Below are 27,383 nucleotides of genomic sequence, written 5' to 3' on the forward strand. Positions count from 1 at the left end.
ATTATCTGCTGTGGGCTTTATGATTTCATCGAGACATTGCTTTATTACACCTCCCCCACCCACCACATCCACTACTGTTAGCAATTTGGTTATTCTGGAGCTCACCTGTATGTGATGCTTGAACACCCTCCTTGCTGCTTCTTCTAACATTGATATTTTTGAAAGTCACCAACCAGATTTAAACCTGCTTTGGAGTAAATGTGAGTAGGGATGAAGGAAAAAAATAAATTACACAGCACAGATTTCAGGAATTACACTTCTACTGCCCTCCTACTGACCCTGTAAGGTGCTCGGTGTGTGCTGTGAATGAAGTGGATTAGTGAGAACACTAATTAAGCAGTTTGCCGCCATTGGAATCTCACTGAATGGTTTCACTTGTTGGCTGAGACTTTAAATCCTTCAGTGGGTGCAGACATACCTTTTAAATAATGTATCCAATATTCAGGGCCGGATTTACTCTCCCTGCTGCCCCAAGGCCAGGTTCCTCAATGCCGCCCCCCTACCCGCCAAACCCCCCACAATGGAGAATGGCAACCAAATGGCAGAGGCGGCAGGGTTGGTTTTAATTTTATTTTTTTATAATTAACTTTTTATCACTTTTTTATTTATTTATATATTTTACTTTTTAAAATAATTTCAACGGCATCACTGAGATCATTGTACAAAACGTGCAGCGGCTTCCTCGCTCTACATTTAGCCCTGCTTGCCTGAAGCAGGGCTAAATGTAGTCAAAAACTAACCGTTCGGCGGCTGTGCTGCCCCCTCTACTGCCTGCTGCCCCAAAGCCAGGCCTCGGTGGCCTTGTGGCAAATCCGGCCCTGCCAATATCCCAGCTGAAAGAGTCTGAATGTGTGCAATGTATGTTGAACAAGTATCTGTAAACCCAATCAGTACAATGTAATGTTATTGCAATTTCAAAAAGCCTTTTAATTTTTTTTAATTATGAAATGTGCAGCTTCTGTTATAATAATACCTGGTACTTCCAGCTATAGGATGACAACATTTTCTTCCTGTCTCCTGATTGTGCCACTAAGTTGTCACCCTACTACATGTGCGTCTGATAGAGGCTAAAAGTGACCGTTTCAACACACATTACACAACATGGTCCACTGTGGTCACCCTACGGACATTCACCCTGAGAAATGCCATGAAGTTGTCGCTAGAGATGCACCAATAACGGTTTTTCGTATCCAGTACAAGTACCTATATTTTTTTTTTGGTACTCGTCGATACTGATTCCGGAAGTCCTATCAAGGAAGCCAGGTGGCGTGTAATGACTTGCCGCCCAGCTTCCCAATTGGCTGGGAAGCCGTCTCCATGCTCCCTTGTCACCAGTTGACGAGGAAGCATGGAGCCGGCTTTCTGGCCAATCAGGAAGCCAGGGGGCAGGTAATGACTCACCACCTGGCTTCCTGAGTGGCCAGCTTCCCGGCTAAACAGGAAGCCGGATGGTGAGTCATTACATGATGTCTCGCTTCCTGATTGGCCAGGAAGCCGGCTCCATGCTCCCTCGTCACCGAGGGAAGTACTTAAAGTTCTTAAAGTGACTTGGAAGTACTTAAAGTTCTTAAAGTGACTTGCACCTGACTTACTGTTCAAATCCCACAACCCGGCTAAGGGTCCATCCCTGAGAGTGACATGTCAGCCCCTCCCAGACTCTGGGGTACACCACATGCCTTTGAGGGTCAGGGGGTGCAACAAAATCATCATATAATAGTCAACAAAGGCCCCCTGTGCAAGAACAGTTATTGGGTCCCTCGCATTCAATTAGTGTTTAAGTACAAAAGCGTGTTCACTGGTCAAAGATAGACAGATGCAGGTGAAGAGAAGCCTCTGTGACGCCATGAACTCTCGTAGGCCCCATAATATGGAACTGGGGTTAGCCTTCAATAGATCATGTGACTAAATGCCTAGGTACTTGAGTACATGACCATCACTAGAAGAAACCTGCTGAAACTTTCTTTTTTCCAGATAAGTTTTTTAGTCCTTCTAATACTCCTTTTTTTCCCCACCACTGCTAGAGTATTAACATATTTTTTAAAGCTGACATGGCATCAGATATATTTTTTTATATATTTATTGCCCATCCGCTTTTATCTCCAGAAGGACGGCACCATCTTTGAGAAAATGTCTCTTCTACCTTTTTCAACTAATAATATATTAATTTAATATATACATGTTTTATTATTATTGTTCTTATTATTTAGGTATACGTACAGTGGCGTAGTGGTTAGCGCTTCTACCTTGCAGCACTGGAGGTCCCTGGTTCAAATCCCAGCCAGGTCACTATCTGCAAGGAGTTTGCATGTTCTATCTGTGCTTGCATAGGTTTCCTCCTACACTCCCAATCACATGCTGTTAGATTAATTATCTCCTCTCTAAATTGTCCCTCTATGTGAGATAGGGTCCTTAGATTGTAAGCTCCTTGAGGGTAGGGACTGATGTGAATGTGCTGTGTAAATTGTCAGCGCTATATATAAATACATATAATAAACTATGGTAATACCTTTTTTTGAGCTGTGAGTTTTAAGACCTACAGTATATATTAATTTAGTCTGCCCATGCACCCGCTAGGGAATTATATTTGGTTACTCTGTTGTAATAATTTGCTGTGAGCGACATAAATGCAAAAGCCGAAAAGTTGCACTTCCTCTTTAAGACCCATCCTGATAATCAGGCCGGTGCAGTGCGGACTGTCTGTGTACAGTATGGTACAGTATGCTATGTATTGTATTGGTCTCTAGTGCCTGGTCAGGTATTACCGCATTCCTCTGCTTACATATAACAACAGGTCCGCCCGCAGAATCTCACTATCCATACACACAAAGCACCATGTGTTCCTGTAGATCAGCAGTCAGTGCCTAAACTATTAAACATGCGAAACAGACTTATCCTTGACAACCTTGATAACCTGGTCTTCTACGTGCTTATATTATGGAATTGAGGTCATATATGGAGGACCATCATCTGGACCAGAATCTACTGTCCTCTAATCCATGATCTGTAGGTTACACCGCTACTACGATATTACTGACGTCTCAGCTAAGGTACGTGCAAGTTAGCAAAATCTCTTAATTGTTTTACCTATGACTTGTACAATCATTGAAAACCCCCAAGTTTATGTATATAGCCAGACAGTGGGAAAAGCAAATATAAATCACTGAAGGGATCACCAGTAGAAGGAAGGAGGTCCTGAATCTCCTATGTCTAGCTTTAGTTATCACGATCCCCAGCATGAGGAAGGAGGTCCTGATTCCTCTATATAAATCTTTATGTATCACTGGAGGGATCCCCAGCAGGAGGAAGGAGGTCCTGATTCCCCTATATAAATCTTTATGTATCACTGGAGGGATCCCCAGCAGGAGGAAGGAGGTCCTGATTCCCCTATATAGATCTTTAGTTATCACTAGAGGGATCACCAGCGGGTGGCAGGGGGTCCTGATTCCTCTATATAGATCTATCACTAGTGGGATCACCAGCAGGAGGAAGGAGGTCCTGATTCCTCTATATAGATCTTTACTTATCAATAGAGAGATCCTCAGCAGGAGGAAGGAGGTCCTGATTCCCCTATATAAATCTTTATGTATCACTGGAGGGATCCCCAGCAGGAGGAAGGAGGTCCTGATTCCCCTATATAGATCTTTAGTTATCACTAGAGGGATCACCAGCGGGTGGCAGGGGGTCCTGATTCCTCTATATAGATCTATCACTAGTGGGATCACCAGCAGGAGGAAGGAAGTCCTGATTCCTCTATATAGATCTTTATGTATCACTAGAGGGATCCCCAGCAGGAGGAAGGAAGTCCTGATTCCTCTATATAGATCTTTATGTATCACTAGAGGGATCCCCAGCAGGAGGAAGGAAGTCCTGATTCCTCTATATAGATCTTTATGTATCACTGGAGGGATCCCCAACAGGAGGAAGGAAGTCCTGATTCCTCTATATAGATCTTTATGTATCACTAGAGGGATCCCCAGCAGGAGGAAGGAAGTCCTGATTCCTCTATATAGATCTTTATGTATCACTAGAGGGATCCCCAGCAGGAGGAAGTCCTGATTCTTCTATATAGATCTTTATGTATCACTGGAGGGATCCCCAGCAGGAGGAATGAGGCCCTGATTCCCCTATATAGATGTTTATTATCAGTAGAGAGGTCCTCAGAAGGAGGTCCTTATTCCCTTATAAAGATATTTAGTTATCAGTAGATAGATCCCCTGGTGGAGCTCCCAATTCCCCTATACAGGTCTTTAGTTATCAGTAGAGAGGTCCCCAGGGGTGAGAAGGAGGTTCTGATTCCTCTATATAGATCTTTAGTTAGACCTAATTTGCAATGCTATGTCCAGTTCTGGAGACCTTAATTACAAAAAGATATTGATAGGATAGAACTAGTCCAGAGACAGGCAACAAAAATGGTGAAAGGTCAGAGGAATAAATCATATCAGGAGAGACTGCAGGAACTTTATACGTACAGACTTGAGGAGAGATGAGAAAGGGGAGTATGACTAAAACCTTTAAATACATGAAGGGTATGAATAGGGTCCAGGAGGGCCAGATTTTCATTATGAAGCTTAGATCAAAAATATGGGGACATGACCACCAACTAGAAGGAGGAAAGTTCAAAACTAATCTTACAAAGTATTATTTTACTGAAAGAGTAGTTGATGCTTGGAACAAACTCCCAGCAGAGGTAGGGAGTCAGTCAACAATAAGTGAATTCAATCATACTTGGGACAAACGTAGATCTATGCTCATAAAAAAAGGTTTAAGAGGAACCTACTAGATGGACCACTTGGTCTTTTTCTACCGTCACTCTTCTATGTTTCTATCTTTCCTTTTTTGTTTTTGTTTTTTCCCAGCAATTCGTTCTCCTCTAAGGCACAGGGCAGGGACTATGTCGCACTCTGAAGGTTTGAGCATTAAAAGATTTTTCCATAGACAAAAGCCTGTTTCTCTGACCAATTACATACGTAAATCCCATAATTGGTGCATAAGAGATTAAAATTTGCCATCTTTTTTTGCATTATTCCCTGAGCTTGTCAAATAAATACTTATAGAAAATGTTACCCCGAACTGGATAACATATTGTTTGCTAAGCAGTGTGCATCATAAACATTTGCCTTTTATTTTTTGGAAAATATTATTTTCAATTTTTTTAAAAATAGTTTTTCCAGTGCTCCCTGCTATTTAAAGTAGAATTAAACTTTCCTTTTTTATTGCATATATCTACTTCTAGCAAGCAATGCAAACAACATTTAAAAAAACAAAAAAGTTACCAAAAAGGTCAAAACTTACCTGTATCTGCACCGCTCGCTCCCGGCTGAAGATCTGAAGCTTCTCGTTCGGCCGTGCAGAAGGATGAGAGCGGGCTCATGCGCAGTATAGATCATCTATGGGCAGAAGAGGAGAGACACAGTGGAGGCAGGGCCGGTGCTGCCACTAGGGTGCACTGCTGCTTTGGTATCTCTCAGGTCTGCTCCTCTGCTCAGTGGGAGGGGTTTTAATAGCCAGTCTGTTATTGGCTGCTTACACCTACCTGTCACCTGCGGAAGCTAGCCCACAGGAGAATGGAGCCACGCGGGGGGAGGGATTGGGGTTTGCGCCGCAGGAGGGGGGCTGGGGGGTGCAAGTAGCTGGTCTTGCATAGGGCGCAAAATAGTCTAGCACTGGCCCTGAGTGGAGGTGAGTGCAGGCAGCTGGGAGCATGCACGTCGGACAGACACCGTGGGACACCGAAGACACAGCAGTCAGCACTGGTTTAGAGACCAGCACCAGCCCTGGAGGGATTGCTGAATACAAGTGGAAAGAAGAAGATGATCGGATCAAGAGGCATCATTTAAAGTTAAGTCCTTAAAGCAGCATTGGGGGGGATTAGATTTGTGACTTTAATGTCACTTTAGGTCCTCTGACCTCTTTCAGTCACTTCCTGTCTATATGCACCCACTCTAGTGTCAACCGCACATCATTGCTCTCGGCTGACTTCACAATATGTGTCAGGACGCCCGCTCCATCAGGGGTACATGTGAAAGAGTGACCCCGCAAGAGCACAAGTGGGAGACAGTTGTAATATTTATTACAACTATCATTTCAAAACAAATTAGTAATCTAAATATGAGATTGTAGTCCATCCCGGAAGTGAGCTTGGAGCGGTGACTACTTTACAACACACACAGGGACCATGGGGAACAAAAGTAGCCCCTCCTCCAGAAGGAAGGACAGTGTAAGCACCAATTCAGAGATGATTGGAGGATCTACAGCCGAGTGATACACAAATAAGATACATTGTTGTTAATAGTTAGGGTACTTTAATTTATGTTTAAGATTTAACTCCTGTCTCCTTAGTGTAACTTTAATGGTTTTAAATCTACAGCTTTTATTAAAATAATCCCTGCTGATCCTGTCATGGGGTGCTTGTTGAGGCACTTCCTGGGGTGACAAAGCTCTGTCCATCTGCTCTCTTGGGTTGTCACTCTGTTAAATGCACTTCTGGTAAAAGTCATAAGCAACACTGCGAACGTTCAATCTGCAGACATGTTACTATCAGGAAGCCAGTGCTGAGAAATGATGACCTGCAGCCACCACTGGAACGAGTGCAGGTAGACAGAAGGTGGCTGAGAATCAGGAGCACTGAGCAAAAGGACAAAAAAAAGTCAAAAGTATTTTCTAACAAAAAATACATTATTTACTATAGTCAGTGCTGTAAATGAGAACTGTGAGGTGGGTGATTTTCACTCACCTCATAGTTCTAGCTGACCTGTGACAATGAAACTGTCACAGGTCGGCTCACTAGATCGAGAGGTGAGCGAACACATACCGGTGCTCGCTCACTTCTCGATCGTGTCACTGCAGAGAGCCGTGACAGGTGAGGAACTGGATTCCCCGCTTCCCGCTCCGATCCTCCAGCGCTGACTGGCGGAACAGACGGGGAGGAGGCGGGTACAGCTGGCTCTGCCTCTAGATAGGCAGAGTCAGCTGTCACTCACGCAGCTGGGTGGATCCAGACATAATTGTCGGGATCCGTTTCAGCTGCGGCGTCTCAGTATACAGCGAGCTGTAGCTAGTTTTTGTCCTCCCGTTACCCTTAGGAGAACTATGGGGAAAAGCCCTAACCCCATAGTTCTCCTTTAACAAGCTAAATGCAATCCAAAGTAGAAAGACACTTTAAAGCATAGCTAATATGGATCCCTGTCCCCAGAACATTGACACTGTGCTGCGTCCATGCAACTGGGGACACCCAGCAATAGCAATGCAACAACGGTAATATAAACAATATAACACCGGCAACAATAACACTAAGACTAAAACTTTGCCGAAGGCTTGTTATTTTTTTTCACTTTATGACCGCTTATCTTGATTTGTCATTCTGTACAAAGTTAACTGTCAATTTAACAGGTTATTCAACTTTGCTTGCTTGTTTCCAACTTGTTTTAAGTGACTTTCAAGGTCGTCTTCTCCAAGTAACATGGATTTTGTTCCATGAATTGAATGCATAGTACACTATAGATGAAGACAGAAGGAATACAATCCTAAAAAGAAATCTTACATGGCTGTTTTTGACCATTGTAGATTTGGCATCACCATGGGAAAGAGGACGAGGAAGGAGCTGTGCCTCCATATTGGATGCTTAGAATGGATGGAGGAAGAGGCTAGTATGGACCTCTTACAGCAACGGAGGTAATACCGTCTCATCTCCCTGAGGTTTTATTGCCAATAAAACATTTTCAGTTACATAAAGAATTATGTGCCCCATGCTTTTTGGTATGCTTTTGCTTGAGGAAGGGGATCCTCTGTGACCCCGAAACGTTTGTTGTTATTTGCTACACTGCACGCCAATAAATAGACTTTTGCTTATCATTTTGGAGTGCCGGTGTCTCTGTCTCTACCTGTGATCATCACGCATGCCACCCGTTGACTACCGTAGCACCCGCTTCTTGAAGGGATTTGGCGGTCAGGAGTGCGATGGGACCATGGACTCTCCATACATAAAGCAACACGCTCATTCAATTTTGCATTCCATGTAATAAAAGGATCAAATCTTTTAAACTTTACAAACAGGATGGTGTAATTTTGACCAATGGAGAGCATTGGATGATAGGTTTAAAAAAGATGGCAACTGGATCTGACAGAATCCTTTTTTTTAAATTGAGGGCAATGTATGTCTGTGATGTAGGGTTGCCACATTTTCTTCAAGTGAAACCCAAACACTCTAGCGACGCGCTGACATTTTTTGGGGAGAATGAGTCGTGGCTTATTCATATGGAAATAAGCCACCCATTCATATGCAAGTATCACAGTTGAGACTATTTTCAGTGGGGGGCCATTAACCCCTATATTAATTTTGGTTGTCCATGTCTGCCTGACATCTTGTGTCCGGGTTTCTGCTGCCCTGAAACCTGGACACAGCATTCAAAACCTGGACTGTCCCGATGAATCCAGGACAGGTGGCAACCCTACTGTGATGACATCATTGCTGCTCTTTACATCATTGTATGTGGGTACAGGGTGCAGTGCCCCCCTTAGACATAAAACTACACTCACAAGATGTCTTCAGTCTTTCTGATGTCATTCCATACAGAAAACTCAGGACATCTAGTGATGGAAATAAATTGTGTGAGACATTGCTGGCGAGAAGCTGCTTGTTGCTTTTTTTATTTTCAACCCCTGTTGGAAACAATTCTTTTAAAAAAAAATAGCCCGGAGGTGGGTTTTAAGAGCTGCCATTGCTGAATGTTCTTCTTGAAATGATTAGTTGCCTAGCTGTGTGCCAGCCCTGCCCACCATAGGCCATGGCCTATTTTGGCTATGCAGAAATCCAGCTGCGACTTTCTATTTAGGTAACCCATAGGGCTTTATGAATCCGTTATTATGCATCGTTTGTAAACCATTTTTAAAGCAAAGAAAATATATATGTAAAATATAAGTTTAAAAACATAGAATTTACACTCTGACAAAAATCAAATAAGATTGATACAAACAAATTTCCTGTCAATTATTGTGTCTTTTTCAAACCCCATGAAAAATAATCAAAATGTGCAGATTATTTATTTCCACTGATAGATTTAGAGGATTTACACTTGTGAAACGATCTTATCTAAAAAATGTGTTCATCTTCGGGTTCCAGGATCCAGGAGATGCCCATTCTTCAGGCTGCCAAAGAAAATAATGTGGAGCTTCTAAGGGAAATCTTAGCATCGGAGAAATGTGACCCTTTCCAGAGAGGTAAAAAACCCAAGATATTTATGGAAATTGGTGAATATAAAATGTTTTTATCACCACTAAGAGCAGCCAATCAGAATTTAGTTGCTACATCTCTTGGAAACGTTTGAGTGTAACTTCAGTTTTGTTGACAAAAATACAGTTTGCTCTGGCCAACTATACACATTGCAAGGATTTAAGCAAAACACTTTATTCCAGATATGTCCCTTTTGAATAAAAATAGCTGATTATTCCTTTATGTCCTTTTCCAAACTGATTACTGGGTGGGAGGTGTTGTCTACATGCTTGGTTCTCAACTGTTGGGTTGTGTTCAGAGGGTCACCGCATGCCTTCCACTTTTCTCTGCCTCCCCGTAGTGCAGCACTGTCAGTTCTCGCGCCAAGCAGACATTCAAAATATGCTGCCTGGCACCGAGTGTCAGCTTGAGATGGGATGGGGCTATGGCCACAAGGGAGCTCCATCCATACATGTATTGCTTACCGCTCCCTCACGTGTCCTATAGAGGTACCTGGACCGGAGCGACATCACATTTTGGCTCCCGCCACCTCTACAGGGCACCCAAGGGAGCGGTACTAGCAATGTACATATGGATGGAGCTCTGTCACAGCACAGCAGCCCACACTGGACCCCAGGCTGAGAATCCACTCCAGGTCTCATAAGTTAGGGAGACTGGGTGGACCTTAAAACATTTTAGAGTGTGTATGTGTGAAGATGAGAATGTGTCTGTGGTTGTGCATGTATGTCAGTGTTTTTGAGGGCCTGTTCACACTAGTACAGTACGTTAATCACATAGCACTGTGCGATTAATGCACTGCACCACGCAATTGCACCTACCGTGCATTCTGGTGTGGGAGGTGTGTTACATTGCCATATATTTGAATGGTACCCCAAACGCACCTCCCACCCACAGTTGGATTGCCCGCACCGGAACGCGCGGTACCATGCAGCCTGCCAGCACTATCATGTAAACACACAGCAGGTTCTGTAAGCTGTTAGAAAGCGACTGACTTCATAGTCTAAAAACTGACTTCATAGTCTTTATTGTAATGTTTAAAGATTAATTGCTCACTAATTGTGCTCCTGTGTTGTCACCCTATCACTTGCTTCCCTGGTGGAGACATGCGGCCATGCTGTCATATATTGGGCAGGCACGCTCAATATATGTTTTCACTATCCGGAAGCCAGTCCAGAGCATTGATGTGCATTCATTGTTGGAGATCATCATCACTGGGATGGGAAAACTAATGAAAAAAAGGTTAAACCATTGACCATGATATTTATTTATGGTATAAAAGCTGTAACAAACTATATGACCCCCACTTAGGGTTAAGATACTTTGAAAGACTGCTTCGAGGGTCCTTTAAGAACATTTTTAGAAGCCTTGTGTCCTCTTCCTGAGTTCCACAGCGCTCCGTATAATATATATTTGTACCATTCAGTAACATTTATCTACTTGTACTATAATGCACTTTATCTTCACTAGGGGCACTCGGAGAAACGGCTCTCCATATGGCAGCACTATACGACAACCTGGAAGCAGCTGAGATCCTTCTAACTGAGGCTCCATATCTTCTGAACCTCCCCATGACCTCTGAGCTCTACCAAGGTCAGTATGCATGGTTGCAGTGTCATCACAAGCTGCATTTTGTGAATGGGCAAGCGTAGACTGGGGAAGGAGACATGACACCAGTGCTGCTGTTGGCAGGGGGTGGAAGTACAGCATGAGTTGTACTATCTGGAGAAACCCCAGTTTTTGTAAAGGCTAAATCCACATCTCAATCTATGAGTTCAGCTTTAAATATCTGTTTACCTACAACTGATGTAGAATGTTTCCTCTCTCTCTACAGGCCAGACATCGCTGCATATCGCTACTGTCAACCAGAACATGAACTTGGTGAAGATGCTGATACAACGAGGAGCGGATGTGTCCTCCCCAAGGGCTACCGGCAGCTTCTTCATTCAGAGACCAAAAATCCTCTTCTATTTCGGTATAGAAATAATGTTTACTAAAAGTGTTTGTAGTAGACAGGAAGGCTAGATAAAACAAACAGACCTAATGGCTCTGCTAGCACTTGTTTATCTCTCATGTCCCTATTCTAAAAAAAACACACCCTCTCTTCCTCTCCAGGTGGTGGGAATGGATTTTCAGTAAATAATGTCACGGCAGGAAGTGACCTACTGTACTGTGGGAGCAGGGCAGGGCCAACAGCACAAGTTGGAGGGGAGGGGCTGTGGGGGCTTTTCTTCACTTGGCACAGTGAAGGGTCGTCAATGCAAGCCGGAGGGGAGGAGCTCAACTTCATTTGGCACAGATCAGGGCCAACAACACAAGCCAGAGGGGAGGGGTTGTAAGGGCTTATCTTCCCTTGGCACAGCACAGGCCTGACAATGCAAGAGGGCGGGGAAGGGCTGTAGGGGCTTATTTACACTTGGCATAGTGCACGGCTGACAATGCAAACTGGAGGAGAAGGGCTATAGGGGCTTACCTTCACTTGGCATAGTGTGGGACTGACAATGCAAAGTCGATTTCACTGGTGACCTGGTATTTCAGTGGTGGCTAGAAAAGTGTTGTCAGCCCTTCACAGCAAATATAACGCACAACTGAACACTTGCAAGATCAACAGGTAATGTAAAGGGATGTAGAATGAGTTAAACCATGGCCATAATATCAGTATTTATTAGTGGTAATGTACTATGTAAATGCAAACTTTTGGTTTGACCCTTTCAGAATGTATAGTAGTGTGCTGAGGGCTTATTGGGAGCATAAGGACTAGTTCTAGTTGAGTGTGGCACATTTTCACAAGTGATGAAAAAGCTCCAAGAAGTGAGGTTGTGTTGGGTTTACAGTGAATTTGTAACTTTCTCCATTCCAGGGAAAAGTTATACAATCTGTTGATAAGACTCTCTCCCTCTGCTGATACCTACTTTGTGCTCCCCACCATTCCATTTCTGGATTCAGGTGCCCACTGAGATCGTCATCTGTCCATAACAGTATTATTAACAAGTGGCTTCTTTTCCTCTTCAGGGGAGCATATTTTAAGTTTTGCTGCTTGTGTGGGAAATGCCGACATTGTCAAACTACTGGTAGAGAATGGAGCAAACCTACGGGCTCAGGACTGCTGGGGTAAGTGACAAGGCTGCATTATGCCTTTGCATGGTCTGTGCAAATGAGGCAACTCCTGCCAAATGGGGACACACAAAGTTAACAGATAAACAAAAGTAATATTACTAGCAAACAGATAGTATACAATAACACACAGACTCTTGTGATCCCTCTAGCTCCTCCACCACTATGTAAGTGCAATGGATACCAAAAATACAGCACATGGCTCTAAGGAAGGAAAAAGAAGACAAGAGGGATTATTTGGGATCAATCAGGTGTGTTTCAGGCATGTGTGCGAACATGGAGAAGTCTAACAGGAGGAGAGAACTGAGAGATGATCTTATCTATCTGTTGTTGCTCCGTTACTGTCCAAACATAGGCTAGAGACAGAGAGGTAAACGAACTTTGTTCCTTGAGGGCTCATTCACACACATTACTTGCATTGCTGCAATGTAGTGCCATGCAGACTAGTCTGAATGGGACCCCAACACACCTTGCCATTGCTAAGATTCTACAATACACAGTGTTACTGCAATCTGTTTAAAGGCCTTCTGCACTGGGAAACTGGGAAGTGGTTGGTGAATCTGGAGTTATTTACTGTCCTAGATGTCTGTAGCCCTTTACCCTCTCTCCCATATAAGTCACTGATAGAATAAAACCTTTGAAGAATCCTAAAAGTGACTGGCGCCCAACTTTACATTCACATCTCACAAATGGCTAAGGCAAACACATCACGGAGGCAAAATGTCAGCCCACCCTGCCCCACATGCTCCTTGAGGTCAGGGGGCATGCTATGTTTAGATTTCAGCTTACTGTTCAGGATAATGTACCCTGAGCTGTAGACATAGTTATTATTAGCAAGGATTATCAGAAATGCGTAAGTTATGTTAAGGGATCCTCCATTTTAAAAAGGTTGAGAGAGGCTGATCTAGATAAATTGCTGGGTATCCAAAAGGGTATCTAATATATATATTTTTTTTTCTCTGTAAATTGTGGTCTCTGTGCCCCTGGAACCAATTGTGATCATCTACCATACGGTATTAGGTGAACAATAGATGTAGATCCTCTTTGCCTGGTCACTTTCAATGTGTTTGTTACAGGAAACACAGTGCTGCACATTCTGATCCTGCAGCACAATAAGACGCTCTCTTGTCAGATGTACGATCTTCTCTTGTCTCTCAACAATGAACAGAGCGGCCCCAGTTTGGACATGATCCTAAATAACCAAGGCCTGACACCACTCAAGATGGCTGCAGCTGAAGGCAATGTCACTGTAAGAGCTTTTTTCAATCTGTTTTGAAGAATCAACCCCGAAGGTGGTGCTCCAGGCTCAAAGCGTAAATAAAAACTTGAAGGGTTATTCACAAAAGGGTGAAGAGTTTGGAGAAGGCAGGAGAAGGAAACAATTTAGGACAACATAGCTGAATTGAAAAGTGAGCTGAATTGGAGAATTTTTCCAGTTCAGCTATGTTGTCCTAAATTGTTTACCTCTCCGGCCTTCTCTCAAACCCTTCACCCTTCAGTGATTAGACCTGTTGGTTTTAACATAGAGATTTAGCTATGTATATAAAAATTGGGGTCCGTGTAATTGCTGATCACATACACTGATCCACCAGAAACTTTTAGCATTTTTCGTTCATAATCACTTATAGTCACATGCTTGGTCATGGACACCACCAAGATGAATCCCTCTACACACCACCGCTCCATAAAAGCTAGCAAAAGCAGGAGGTCACCACTCATCCCCTTCCTCTCCCCCTCTTTAAGGATCTACTTCTACCTAATAAAAGGCTATCTTTTATCATAAGCATAATGTCCCAAAAGTCTAGAACATGCCTAAATATAAAAACATATGAGTGCTCTGTACATATCCTCATTTATCTACTATAGTCCTTCCTAAATTTTCTCTTGTTTTCCCAAATTTCCTATTATAAATTACCTGTAGTTCTAATATATGCCATGTGGAACTATATAAGATGATCTCATGACTAAATCAGGAAACACCTACGCCCACCAATACAGATGACCCTGGCGGCATACATATGATCTCAAAGTTGCTCCTGATGTGATATAGTGATCCAATTCCATAATTGTCTACAAGCAGATAAATATTAAAAAAATATGTGCCGATGCAGAGTTATATAGAGACTGTTTTCCCTGGGAGGCAAATTATCCTCCATTAATACATACTGTATGGGTGTTTATAGGCTCCTACCGATTATACTCAGTGTCCAAGAAAGGGAGGGGAAATCCCACTCCAACAAGAGCTTGTCTACCTTGACATAAGAAATGGGCTCCATCAAATGCCAATACCCTCTCAAGCAAAAGTGCCTCTCATGCCCAACAAGGAACTCCCATTGGACAGATGGTGGGATGGCACTTGGTGAGACTTAGCCCTGAAGTCAGTGGAACCAAGTCCAAGGTATTATGACTAACAAAGGCAGCAGCAGTCATCTGATAGTGACTGCTTCTAGGCAGTATTTTGTAATACTTCAACATTTCTAACAAGTTCCATTTAACATTTTCAACCACAACACTAATGTTCAGGGCTTCTTTGTAGCTAAATAATTTCCAAATCATTTTTACAGCTTAGGTGAGTTTTTATTTTAAAATGCAATCAAAATAAATAAATAAACAAGACTTGATGTTCATCTGATTTCCTCTAGATGTTTCAGCATCTTCTAAAAAAGGGAGTCCGGACTTTTCAGTCGATGGGTCCAACCAGTTACATGCTCTACGACCTCACTGAGATTGACTCTTGGGGGTCCTCGGGTTCAGTTCTTCATCTGCTAGTGACATCCAAGAAGGCAGAGGTACAGAATGTTCACTTTACACTTTTAATAGGGAATAGAAGTGACCAGTAGAACCTCAGAAAATATTTTTGGGACTTTGTATAGAATGTGCAAGGGCTTGAACCTTAGTCTGTTTTTGTATTTGATTTAACATTGACATACCACATTGTGATATTCAAGTCTACACACAAGTTTATTCCAAAGACAGATTGTTTACAAATCTAACATGTTTCAGGGGCTGTAGCTAGAATGCAACACAAAAGAATAGATAAAGGGCAAACATTCTTTGACATCATCATTGTAATATACAGTATATCATCCTGAAAACTAAGGAAAAGATCAAATACCAGTAAGGGCATGGTAGAAGAAAAAAGATATTAGGTTGGGAACAATATTGATAGTAAGAATGAGACTCATGGAAATGATAGTAATCGTACTCAAAGTAATGTGGATATAATGAAAGTAATAACAATGTCTCGCACAAAAACTGAATACAAAAGTTAAATATTAATAATAAAAACAATAATAATTATGTATACTAAGAATGTAAAAAAATGTAATAATATATAAATTGAACAAATGCAAATTAATCATCTTATAATATATTTAATATAATGTATATAATAGAGTGTATGATAAAAGAGAAATACATTTAAAACAATATAATATTGCATAAAAATAAACATATAAAGAATGGTAATACTGATTATCTAGAAAGGAATCCTTAGATTTTTTTTTTATTGGTGGCTGTGTCCCCATTGGGCAATTTTAACTCCTTTCCCAATGGCATGACAGGAAGTGAGTGAAAGTCTACCCAATGTGAGCAAAATTCCCACCTTGGACAGCTGTCCCTCTACTCTGGTTCTGATGACAATCATATGACATGGCCAACAAGACAAACAGAGAGGGTGAATCTTCCCAGCAACGAAAACTTGCCAAGGGATCTGACCCTTCCACAGAGGCATATCTACAGAAAATAGCACTCAGGGCAAGCTGAAATTGCGCCCCTTTCCAAAATCTGACACCAATATCTAAGATAATTTTACCATAATATCAACTCAAAAATGCAAGTCAAACTCGCATAATAGTCTCCCCTTACATCGGAGTCACCAGAGTCCCTCCTTACATCAGTGCCCCCCTTACATTAGAGTCCCCTGTTACATCTGAGTCCACAGAGTCCCCGATTGCATCAGAGTCCCCCCTCCACTTCCAGACTCTGTAAGAGGAGACTCTGATGTAAGGGTTGACTCAGTGCCCAGAATCCTAAGGACTCTGATGTAAGGGGGAACTCTGATGTAAGGGGGAACTCTGGTGTAAGGGGGAACTCTGGTGTAAGGGGGAACTCTGGGGACTCTGGTGTAAGGGGAACTCTGGGGACTCCAGTCTAGAGTTCCCTGCTATGAGTCCCTTGCTGTGGTGGCTTACTTGGGGAGGCAGGAAGCTGACTGGAAGGAGGCAGGCACCTCAGTGAAGGAGTACAGAGCTGAATGCTGCGAAGGGCGAAGAGGCAACACATCATTGTTTGGTTGCTAGGAAACCAAGCGCTACTAACAGCCAACGATCAGCGGCTTCATTTAACCCACTGTCATCATTTAACCTCCTGGCTGCTGGCTAGTAGCTAACCAGCAGCAGTGGGAGTTGAATAATGCCAATGACAGTCTGCTGTCTCTGTGGGTCAGCAACATTTTGCTGACCCATGGAGCGGCACTCCCCCTCTACAAGTGGTGCCCAGGGCATGTGCCATATGTGCCATACCCTGGATACGCCGCTGCCATATTCTGAAACTAGAAGATAATTTTGGCTGTAGAAAACATGTCACTAGGATGAAGTTTCTAAATTCTGTTTTGTCCTTGGCCGTGCATTGTATTGAGGCAGCCCATTCATTGTGTAAGCCCATTTTACAACCAAAAATGCGCACATGCCTATCTTTTGGCAATGCAGTAGATATCACACTGATGTATTGCTGTGCATTTGCTTTGCTACTGCCGCATAGTGCATTGGGGCTCCATTTACAATGAATGGCCCCATACTAAGTGTTGGCATCCATTGAGGTCAGTAATTCAATGTATTTGGGACAGAGATGGCCAGCTTCACTTTAAGTGAGCTGCATGTAAAGGGGAGAAGTACATTGTATATCCTGGGTTTACATGATGCTTCAGCTGTCTCCATATGTACCTGAAAGATCTAATTACATCCTGCATGGCCCTATTATTGCTTTACACCAGCAATGAGGTGTGATATTGTGTTTCAGGGAAACAAAAGGTGAAAATGCTAGATGAGGCTAATATTTAATTGTACGTGATAAAAGTTCCAGTATGTGTACATATTTATTAAAATGGTATTAGAAATCCATAAAAAAAACATGATTATTACAACGTGCATACAAATATGATAAATTGACTTTCATGTAAAAACACATTTTTTCAATATTTTGCATGTTAGTGCTTCTTTAAGAGCAGTATACCCAAAATGTTCTTTTTTTCCACAGGCACGGCGAATTCTGGACATTTCCCCTGTTAAAGATCTGCTGAACGAGAAATGGCAAAGGTTTGGGCGGCCATATTTTTGGACTCTGGCAGCCGTCTATGTGCTGTACATGATCTGTGTGTCTTTGTGCTGCGCCAACCGACCCCTCAAGCCTCTGCAGAACCGTTCGTCAAACCCTCGAGACACCACTATCCTAAAACAAACGAATCTCCTGGTAGGACTTGCCAACAGATGAAGGCGTATAAAGCATTTTTAGATGAGTTTAAAAGGATGGATAGTGGCTTCTTTTTTATAGGAAGTGAAATATGGACCATTGCACGCTATTACATTTGTACATTCCCAGTTTCCCCATACCTCCTTTTGGAACTGGAATTGATCAAACAGGAATGTACTCACACAAGTGATTTCATCAATGTTGACTCCTTCTCCTCCTCATTCAGCAATGGGGCATTAAGCAGCTAAAAGTATACTTACCCTTTAAGCTGAATGAGGCCTTTAAAGTTTAAGTGCACCTTAAAACAAAGTACATTTAGCCTTTTTGACCCCCTGCCCCTGACCTGATCCAACTCAACCCACCCTTCCTCTCCATAGATGTTTACACACTTCAATCTGACAGCTGTAGATTTGCTCATGGTTTACATCCAGCGGTGGAAGTCGTCACTGTCCTGGTCAACCCTAAACATTACAACCCCTGGACTTCTATTGGACTGTGGGACCAGTCCAATTAGGGGCGTAACTAGAAATCACAGGGCCTCATAGCAAAATTTTGTATGGGGACCTGTGATTTCTAGTTACACTCACCTGATATCCCAAAAAACCCACCTGAGAGTGACCCTGCAGAGCCCACCATAGACTGTCTATGGTGGGCTCTGCAGGGTCTCAGGTGGGCTGGTCAATCCCTCTTACCTGTCAGCCCCAATCGCTCTCCGCCTCCTCCATCTCCAGGCCCCACCTCCTCCATCACTGGGCCCCGCCTCCTCCTTTGCTGCCGACGCCGGACCCAGTCTTGTCCTCTGCAGCTGCTGGTTGTCACTGACTCAGCAGCAGCTGTGAGGAGGAATGCGCCGCTGCACAGATCACTGACAGGTTGTCAGTCATCTGAACAGCGGCGTGTTCCTCCTCACAGCCGCCAGTGACAGCCACCAGCCTGAGACGCCATAGCGACCCCAGCAGCCCGCACAGCATCAGGGGGATGCCCTGGCCGGGCCCAAGTGTGCCCCATAGCGGCCACCTGGGTCGCTATGGTGATTGTTCCGCCACTGGGTCCAATAGAAGTTCATGGGGCTGTAATGTCCAGGAATGGCCAGGACAGCAAATACTTCCACTGCTGGATGTAATCAAACAGCAGAACCGCAGCTGTTGGATCAAGGAGGTGTATGGAGGGTAGACATTTGTGATTTGCTTCGTTCCAAATCAAAATTCAGACACATTTTCCGAAATGCAGACACACGCGAATTTACGGATCACAATGCACCCGAATGTGTCCGAATCCGAATTTCTGTTTCCGCATTTCGGATCCTGTCCAAATATCTTTCAAAAACTAAACTGGATCTGGCATGTGACTTTTCTACCCAATCAGATGTTATTCTGTTAAATCCAAATGGGTCTGAATAAGAATTTTCATTACGGCAACATGGAAGCCATATACAGTATGTACATATAATACTAAACCTGAGGCTCCTAGACCCGAATGGCATTCGGGATCCAAATTTCTGAATTGTATTCGGGAGCTCCCGAATCCGATTCGGGTCTGGAAGCCTCAACTTTAGTAATATATATATATATGGCTCCAGGAACCCGAATGGCATTCGGGATCTGAATTTCCGAATTGCATTTGGGAGCTCCTGAATGCCTAGGTCTAGGAGACTGAGCTTTAGTATTAATATCTGTATATGGTTTTCTGTGGCAGCCGTAGCGAATATCCGTTCGTAAACTAAACCGAAACTACAGAAAATTCGGATTTCGTCCAAATCCGAAACCCAAGCCGAAGTGAATTTCGGATCCGAATCCCGAAATAACGAAATATCCGAACCAAATTTTTCCTCAGCCTGCATGTCTAATGGAGGGAAAGGGTGGGTTAGATAGGGTCAAAGAAAGGAGGGCAAAAAGGATAAGTGCACTTTGTTTTCAAGTGCGCCTATCCTTATAATAATTTGTGTTTCTATCTCAAACTAGGTGCTTCATTTTCTTTCTGGACCCAGAATACATTTTTGAAATGTTACCATGACTTTGAAATCCTGTTATTTACTGTGATATCATTTCAGGAATCCAATAACACGACAATGGACGAGCTGCGACTAGTTGGGGAGCTGATCTCAGTTATTGGGGCGCTGGCGATGTTACTTCTTGAGGTAATCATACATAAGATAATAAAGGACTCATGCACACGGTACTTTATTGGATTGGATGTAGGATCTTGAGAACAATGGTTGAAAGATTCTGCACAAAATAATGTTCCGTGGCGCAAAAGGTTTATTAATCTATTCATAGAGCTGAGATGCGCACAGGCAATGAGCATAAGCACATAAGCAAACAAAGTCATTCCTTCTGAAGGCTGCTGCTGCTGCTGCCTAGTAAATTACTCCTTCAGGGGCAGAGGGGAGATATATACATAAGTGATACTAGACAGTGGCGGCGCATATTGCCACAGTGGTGGACTCAAATCTCCAGCACTTGAAATTGGTAAGTTAGGGCAATGTTCATTTATGTGTTACGCATGAATACCAATCAGCCATAATGTTATGACCACTGGCAGGTGAAGTAGTGAAGTGAATAACATTGATGATCTGGTTACAATGACACCTGGAAGTGAGGGGATATATTAGGCTGCAAGTAAACATTTTGTCCCTGAGGTTGATGTGGTCCAAGGAAGGAACTCCGGTGAACCAAGGACAGTGTCAAGCGCGGCCAAGTTTACTGATGCATTTGGTGAGTGAAGGCTGGCCCCTAGCCCAATAGAAGAGCTACTGGAGCTCAGATTGCTGAAAAAGTTCATGCTGGTTCCAATAGAAAGGTGTCTGAACACACAAAGCATCGCAGTTTGTTGTGTATGGGGCTGCTTAGCTGCAGACCGGTCAGGGTGCCCATGCTGACCCGTGTCCACCACCACCTACAATGGGAATGTGAGCATTAGAACTGGACCACGGAGCAATGAAGGAAGGTGGCCTGGTCTGATGAATGACATTTTCTTTTACATCATGTGGATGGCTGGTTGTGTGTGTGCGTCACTTACCTGGAGAAGGTATGGCACCAGGATGCACTATGGGAAAAAGACAAGCCAGCGGAGGCAGTGTGATGCTTTGTACAATGTTGTGCTGGGAAACCTCGGGTCCTGCCATTCATGTGGATGTTACTTTGACACATGACACCTACCTAAACATTGTTCCTGACCAAGTACACCCCTTCATGGGAATGATATTCCCTGATGGCAGTGGCCTCTTTCAGCAGGACAATGCACCCATGCTACACTGCAAAAATGGTTCAAGAATGGTTTGAGGAACACAACAATGAGTTTGAGGTGATGACTTGGCCTTCAAAATCTCCAGATCTTAATCCAATCTTAAAGATCGGACTTAAAGAATCTGCTACCGACAGCTTGGTGCGGGATAGCACAGCATACCTTCAGATGTCTAGTGGAGTCTATGACTTGATGGGTATGGAATGTTTTGGCTGCAAAAGAGGGACCTACTCAATATTAGGCGGGTGGTCATAATGTTATGGATGATCATTGTATATGGTAGTATGAACCTTTACATGCATACCACGCAAAATATGATCAAAAGTAGGCGCCTAACTTTTTACATTAGATTTACTTGGCTCAATGCTACAAGGGAACACTACAAGGCAGCTGCGTACATATGCCCTAAGGCCTGGTTCACACCTAGGCGTATTGCATATGCGTGTCTGTCGCGCGACCGTCGCGCGTTTTTTAACCGCAATTCGCGGTAAAAAAGTTGCGCGCCAAATGCGCATTTCCGAAGGCTACTTGGCTGTATCCCAATGGAAACGCGCAACAAAACGGCCCAAAGTAGTCCATGTACCTTTTCAGGCGTGGGCCGATTTGTAGCGCGTTAGGGGCGGAAATACGCCAAGGTGGGAACGAGACCATTGAATACAATGGGATTTATATTTTTGAGCGTTTTGTAGAGCGTTCGTCGAGCGTAGAACGCGCTACAAAACGTTCAGGTGTGAACGAGTGCTAAAGCCTACAATACTGCTGCGTTCAGATCTGTATAAAAGTATATGCAGTATGGATCTGAATGCAGCATTTCATACACCCATGTGCATGAGCCCTTAACCCATATAAAAATGCACTATGCAGCCATTGCAGGGCTCAGAACAGAAATGCAAAATACAAATCCAGAAATAGATATTATAACAACAACTAAGTGAAAATTCAAAAAGGTGAAAGGTGTGGATAGAGCAAGGAAAGGAGTATAACCAGTGTTGGGCTTTAACTGCTATCCGGAGCTCTGATAGGGAGATTTTACCTCACTTCCTGTCCTGTTGACAATGCTTGATGAGACAGGAAGTGAGAAAAACCTTCAACAGCAACATAGCATTGGATCTACAGACCAGCACGATAAATATGATTGACTTATTCCAGAAAGAACTGTACACTCCATTAATGGAACATGTGGCCATGTTGTTCTACAGATCCCTGTACTGATGAGCACTCGAAGTATCGCCTTACTCCAAGACACTGTATCAGGAGGACTTTTTCACTTCATCCTGTGAGTAGGTTCGAGTTGAAGCCATACTGTTTTTTTGTTTTTTTTTCATTATCATGGTATGTGTGAGAGAAAAGGGTCAGCAGTGTCACCCAATCAGGATTTGCACAATGCTATTTGTTTAACAAAGGTAGCATGCCTACAGGAGGGGAGAACACAAAGATGCCTTAGAGGGTTATTCACTAATGAGCCAAAGGATCCAGCCGTAGCTTCGGCTGATCCTTCACCTCACTTTGGCTGCCTCAGCCCTTCGGGTCAGTCGAACCGAAGTCGAACGGGAGTTCGTTGCATGCGGTTGGGTCGGCATGCATCGTTTTTTACAATTATTTCTTATTTATTTTTTCTTTTCTTTAAAATATTTTTTTCTTTTTTAAAAATAATTTTTCAACATTTTATTTCGATTCATTTAACTTTTTTTCTATTCAGCTCAGTACCAGGGTGGTAGCAAGCAGAATAGCCGAGCCAAATGCGGCAGCATTCGGCTATTCACTTACTGCCGTTGAGCGTCTATGAGAATTGGGGCGAACGGCAGCGAGTGAGCTGCTGGAGCTTCGGCTCAGCCGATCCAGATGTTGGATCCGCTGAGTCGAACTCCTTCTGCACTTCGGCTCAGCCGAACATGAAATCAGCCGTACAAGACTGAATTGAATAGCCGAACAGCGTTTGGCTCACTTCACTTCGGCTGGGTTATTCACTTGGCTGCCTTCGGCAGCTAATCGGATAACCCTCTTAATGTTTTATTACTCAATAAAAATACAAAGTTGCTGGATAACGTGTATAAAAGGTGAAAAATAGGTTTTCAGGCGAATCGGCCTGGAGCCTATTAATAAGTGACTAATAAACCAATACAAACGTGCTGTAATATGGGTAAAACATAAAAACATAGATCTGTTTAAGACTTTCTTCTCCGCTGCTTGATAATTGGTTCTCTTCTAATTAGGACCAATTAGCGGAATGTTTTTATATCACTCACCCCGTGTCTCTTGCATCTACCTTCTTTCTGAGGAAGTCACCTGACAAAACGCGTCAATGAGGGCAGATGCTAGTTTGTTAGACACAAAATTTTTATGTTTGTTCCTGAGCTGCTCTAGCCGGCCGGAATTTTTTGCCTTGTGAGCCGTATTGGAATAAAAGTTTATAGTTTTACTTACTACGCTATGAAGGTTCTCTTCTTTGTTCGTCTCTAAAACCTTGTGGGACCACGACAAAGCACTTTGCCAACACCGCGTCTAAAAGGATCGATCTCCTCATCCCTGAGATACAGCCAGCGTCATAGGGGAGAAAGCCAAGTGTTCGTCTGCCAGGACCCGTAGAGAATACGTTTGCGCTCAAGTCCAACTACGCTATTACTCACTAAGAGCTCTTTTGACCAACTTCTATTTGGTGAGTACCCACCCGAGAGGGGCAGTTCGGATCACCTGTAAATACACTGCTATCTTTGCTTGCATACGGTGTTCACCGTTCACTGAACTTTCTTCATAGGGAACACTTTTTGATGTTTTACAAGACTTTTATATGACTTCATCTGACATTTTGATTGATTTTTATGTTTTACCCATATTACAGCACGTTTGTATTGGTTTATTAGTCACTTATTAATAGGCTCCAGGCCGATTCGCCTGAAAACCTATTTTTCACCTTTTATACACATTATCTAGCAACTTTACCTTTAGCGCTTTGTATTTTTATTGATTTTTATAGGGATTTCTTTAAACCCCATTTCAGAGCTGCTCTGGGTTTAATAGATTTATTCACTATTTTTCATTTATTTATTCATTTATTTATTCCTTCTTTACCACCTCTCTCCAGAAGCGCAGACTATCTATTTACAATGTTTTATTACTGTCCATTCACAAAGTAGGGTGGGGAGGTGGCACCACTGCATTCTGTAACAGATACAGTTGTGTCACCTTCCTGGCTATAGAGTATGTCTTGGGTACGTAGATCACAAATATTATGGCAGCTAAGGGAAAACTCTAAGAATTTTGAGGTTTTTCTAGCAGAGACTAATAGCATATGCAATAATCACAAAGCTCCCGACATATCAGTCATCTTGGATCTCGGAAAGTTTGTTGGCTGTCATCTCCTAAGGCTTTCCTATTGCAATAATATATATTTTACATTTGTATACGTCCCCCTTTCCTTCCCCTGGAAGTTGGACTTTGAGGATGAAACTTCCAATTTTTCTGTCTGATCACTTTAATTCCTGTTCTGTTCCCTTAATTATTCTGCCATTCTAGGGTTCTCTTCAGCTGTTCGGTGCTTCTGACGCTCGCCCTAAGACTGACGAACTCGGATGGAGAAGTGATTCCCATGTCTCTGGCCCTGGTGTTCGGCTGGTGCTTCGCTATGTATTTCGCTCGGGGATTTCAGATGTTGGGACCCTTCACTGTCATGATACACAAGGTATACAAAGTCCACTGAGAGTACCAGACAAAGGAGTTCAAAGTCTTTTAATATTTATATGAATTCATAGCAGGAAGACATAAAACAGCCAACGTGTTTTAGGGGTCAAAACTATCCCCCTTGTACAGGGTTTGTAAACAAGTGATTCATATATTGGTTTCATTCATATTACAATATATAAGTTTATAGAAAATATTGTAGAAATTAATTGTGAACCAAAGCATAGAAACACTCAGATATAGCCAATAATAATAACAGAGACCTATATCCTGGCAGATAATAATGATAAAGACCTATAAATCGCATACACAAGGTAAGCACCCATGCAGGCACGGGCATGGTCCACTGTCGTCTACAAAACAGAATTGGAAGCTTACTTAACCTGTAGCCAGGGGCATCTCCATAATTAGGAAGGAGGCAGTAGAATTAGGCAGCATCTCATTGGGAGGCGACAGCACGGCCGACTAACAGCACCCCCCCAGCTGATGGCTTGGTCGCCCTTTCCTCCTCCTGCCAAGGTAACAGCATTGCTGGCCACTGCCTCCCGCGTGGCTGACTGCTCGGCCCTCGCTCCCCCCCCTTCTCTTGTCTGCCTTAGGCGGTGAATAAGTTAGGAACTGCCCTGTCGGTAGCCTGATATTGTGCATGAACTGGGAATCGCTGGTGCTCAGGAAACACTATCCTCCTCAGTAAGCAACAAATATAACAGGTTCTGGCACAGAACTGAAATACAAAATACAGAGAGCGCCTGTAAAACTTTTTAATAAAATAAATTAAAAACAGTTGGAGATGTACTCACAAAGGAAGATAAATAGCAGGCATGAACAGATCATGTAAAACAGACTTAGCCAGCCGGCTATCGGTCCTTCCTGGTTGACGCGTTTCCGAGGGCACAACTCCTTCATCAGAACCCTGGCACAAGGTTCTGGCACAAAGCATATTAAACATCAGATGAACAGTTCCCATCATCAACCCGCTATGCGTTTCAGCCACGCATGGCCTTGACCCTCACCCTGACAAGTGACATTCAGCCATTGCTGGAGTAAATGTAGGAAGTTGTTGCATCTTTTTTTTTTAGTTTTATTAGGTGTCTCTGTAATGATGTAATCAAACAAGTACATTTTGTTTCTCTTTACAGATCATATTTGGTGATCTCCTGAGGTTTTTCTGGCTCATGATGGTGGTCATCATCGGCTTCGGCACAGGTTCTAAACTTGGTCTACAAATTCTGACTTAAAGGGAACCTGTCAGGTTGAAAAAGATTCACATGAAAGGTATCCCTGCAATAGAAGAGGGATTATACTCACCTATCCAGTGGGCCGTGTTGCCTACGTTGCCGCCAGTTCTGCACTGAAGCCTCTGTAAGACCCTTTGGCATTCAAAACTTTTGGGAGTGTAGGATTTTGAATGCTGTGTCCAAGTTTTATGACAGCTGAAACCCGGCACATGATGTCAGGCAGACAGGGGCAACCAAAATTAAAATAGGGGCTACTGGTCCCCCCACTGAAAATAGTCCCTACTGTGATATTTACACATGAATGAGTGGCGCTATTGACATATAAATAAGCCATGAATCATTCTCCCAAAAACATTTTTGTGAGTCGCAAGAGTGTTCGGGTTTCCCTGAAAGAAAAGTTGGCAACCCTATGGGAGTGTCAGATGCCTGTGTCCCTACCAAGTGCTGGACCTCCATTCTCTGACCCCTACTTCACTACAAAATAGCACGGACATAAAGGAAGGAACCATAGCAAGCAGCAAGAGATATATGCATCCTACACTCCCGGAAGTGTTGAATTCCATAGAGTCTTAAAGTGACATTAAACCCTCAGATTTTTTTAACATAAACCAATACTGTAATGTGCGCCTTGCTGTAATCCATGGTTGTTTCCCTTCTCTTTGCTGCTCTTCATTTTAAATCCTCATGTCTTCTCATGCTGGGGGAGAACTTCCCTTTGCAGCTCAGGGCCTCTTCCTGTAGTGCTGGCTCAGGTTACAAGCCTATAGAAACGTATACACAGACACCGTGTATCCATTCCTGAGACAAGGCAGTCTGCTGCAAAACAGAAGTTCTGCCCAGCATGAGAAGACATGAGGATTTAAAAGGAAGAGCAGCAAAGAGAAGGGAAACAACCATGGATTACAGTAAGGAGCACATTACAGTATTGTTTTATGTTAAAAAATCTGAGGGTTTAATGTCACTTTAAGTTGGCCACCCACAGATTTAATTTGCGCCAATTCAGCAGGAATTCAGTCTATGTCTGGCTGGCTTTTCAGAGACCACAGCTATGGTCAGTATTCCACTGCTTCTATTGCATGGAACTGAATCTTTTTTCAACTTCACAGGGTTGTTTTAAAGGCAACCTGCCAAAGATATAAATATAGAAGTTGCTATTGCTTACTTGTTTTTAAAGATGCAAGCTCCAGGGCTGACACGTTTGTCCTTGGTTTTCAAGCTAGCAAGTAGCAGACCTAGAATGAGCATCTTTGCCTTCATTCTGAGTTTGCCTTCATGTAGAATTTGTAACAGGCATACAGCTAGGGAAGTGCCCACATGCCTGATAATGTCATCCTTGTTTTCGGTCAATGACCAGCTTATAGTGAAGAGAGGGTGAAGCCCTGGAGCCTGAATACTCAACAATTCAGCAATGGCAG

General features: G+C 43.1%; 1 protein-coding gene across 1 annotated transcript in view; it reads left to right on the forward strand.

Moving 5' to 3' along the window:
* The first annotated feature begins 7,630 nt into the window (after positions 1-7,630).
* Positions 7,631-27,383, forward strand: part of LOC108784896 (transient receptor potential cation channel subfamily V member 6-like) — a 24,701-nt gene continuing 4,948 nt past the window's right edge. Inside the window, exons 1-12 of the mRNA XM_018553833.1 lie at positions 7,631-7,671; positions 9,119-9,216; positions 10,697-10,819; positions 11,061-11,201; positions 12,239-12,337; positions 13,417-13,589; positions 14,983-15,129; positions 17,597-17,809; positions 19,860-19,946; positions 22,252-22,328; positions 24,566-24,731; positions 25,870-25,936. Coding sequence (XP_018409335.1) covers positions 7,631-7,671; positions 9,119-9,216; positions 10,697-10,819; positions 11,061-11,201; positions 12,239-12,337; positions 13,417-13,589; positions 14,983-15,129; positions 17,597-17,809; positions 19,860-19,946; positions 22,252-22,328; positions 24,566-24,731; positions 25,870-25,936 — 1,432 coding nt within the window. The remainder of the gene's footprint in view (positions 7,672-9,118; positions 9,217-10,696; positions 10,820-11,060; positions 11,202-12,238; positions 12,338-13,416; positions 13,590-14,982; positions 15,130-17,596; positions 17,810-19,859; positions 19,947-22,251; positions 22,329-24,565; positions 24,732-25,869; positions 25,937-27,383) is intronic.

Source organism: Nanorana parkeri, unplaced genomic scaffold, assembly GCF_000935625.1.
Source record: "Nanorana parkeri isolate BGI_ZX_2015 unplaced genomic scaffold, ASM93562v1 scaffold130, whole genome shotgun sequence".
NCBI classification, from domain to species: Eukaryota; Metazoa; Chordata; class Amphibia; order Anura; family Dicroglossidae; genus Nanorana; species Nanorana parkeri.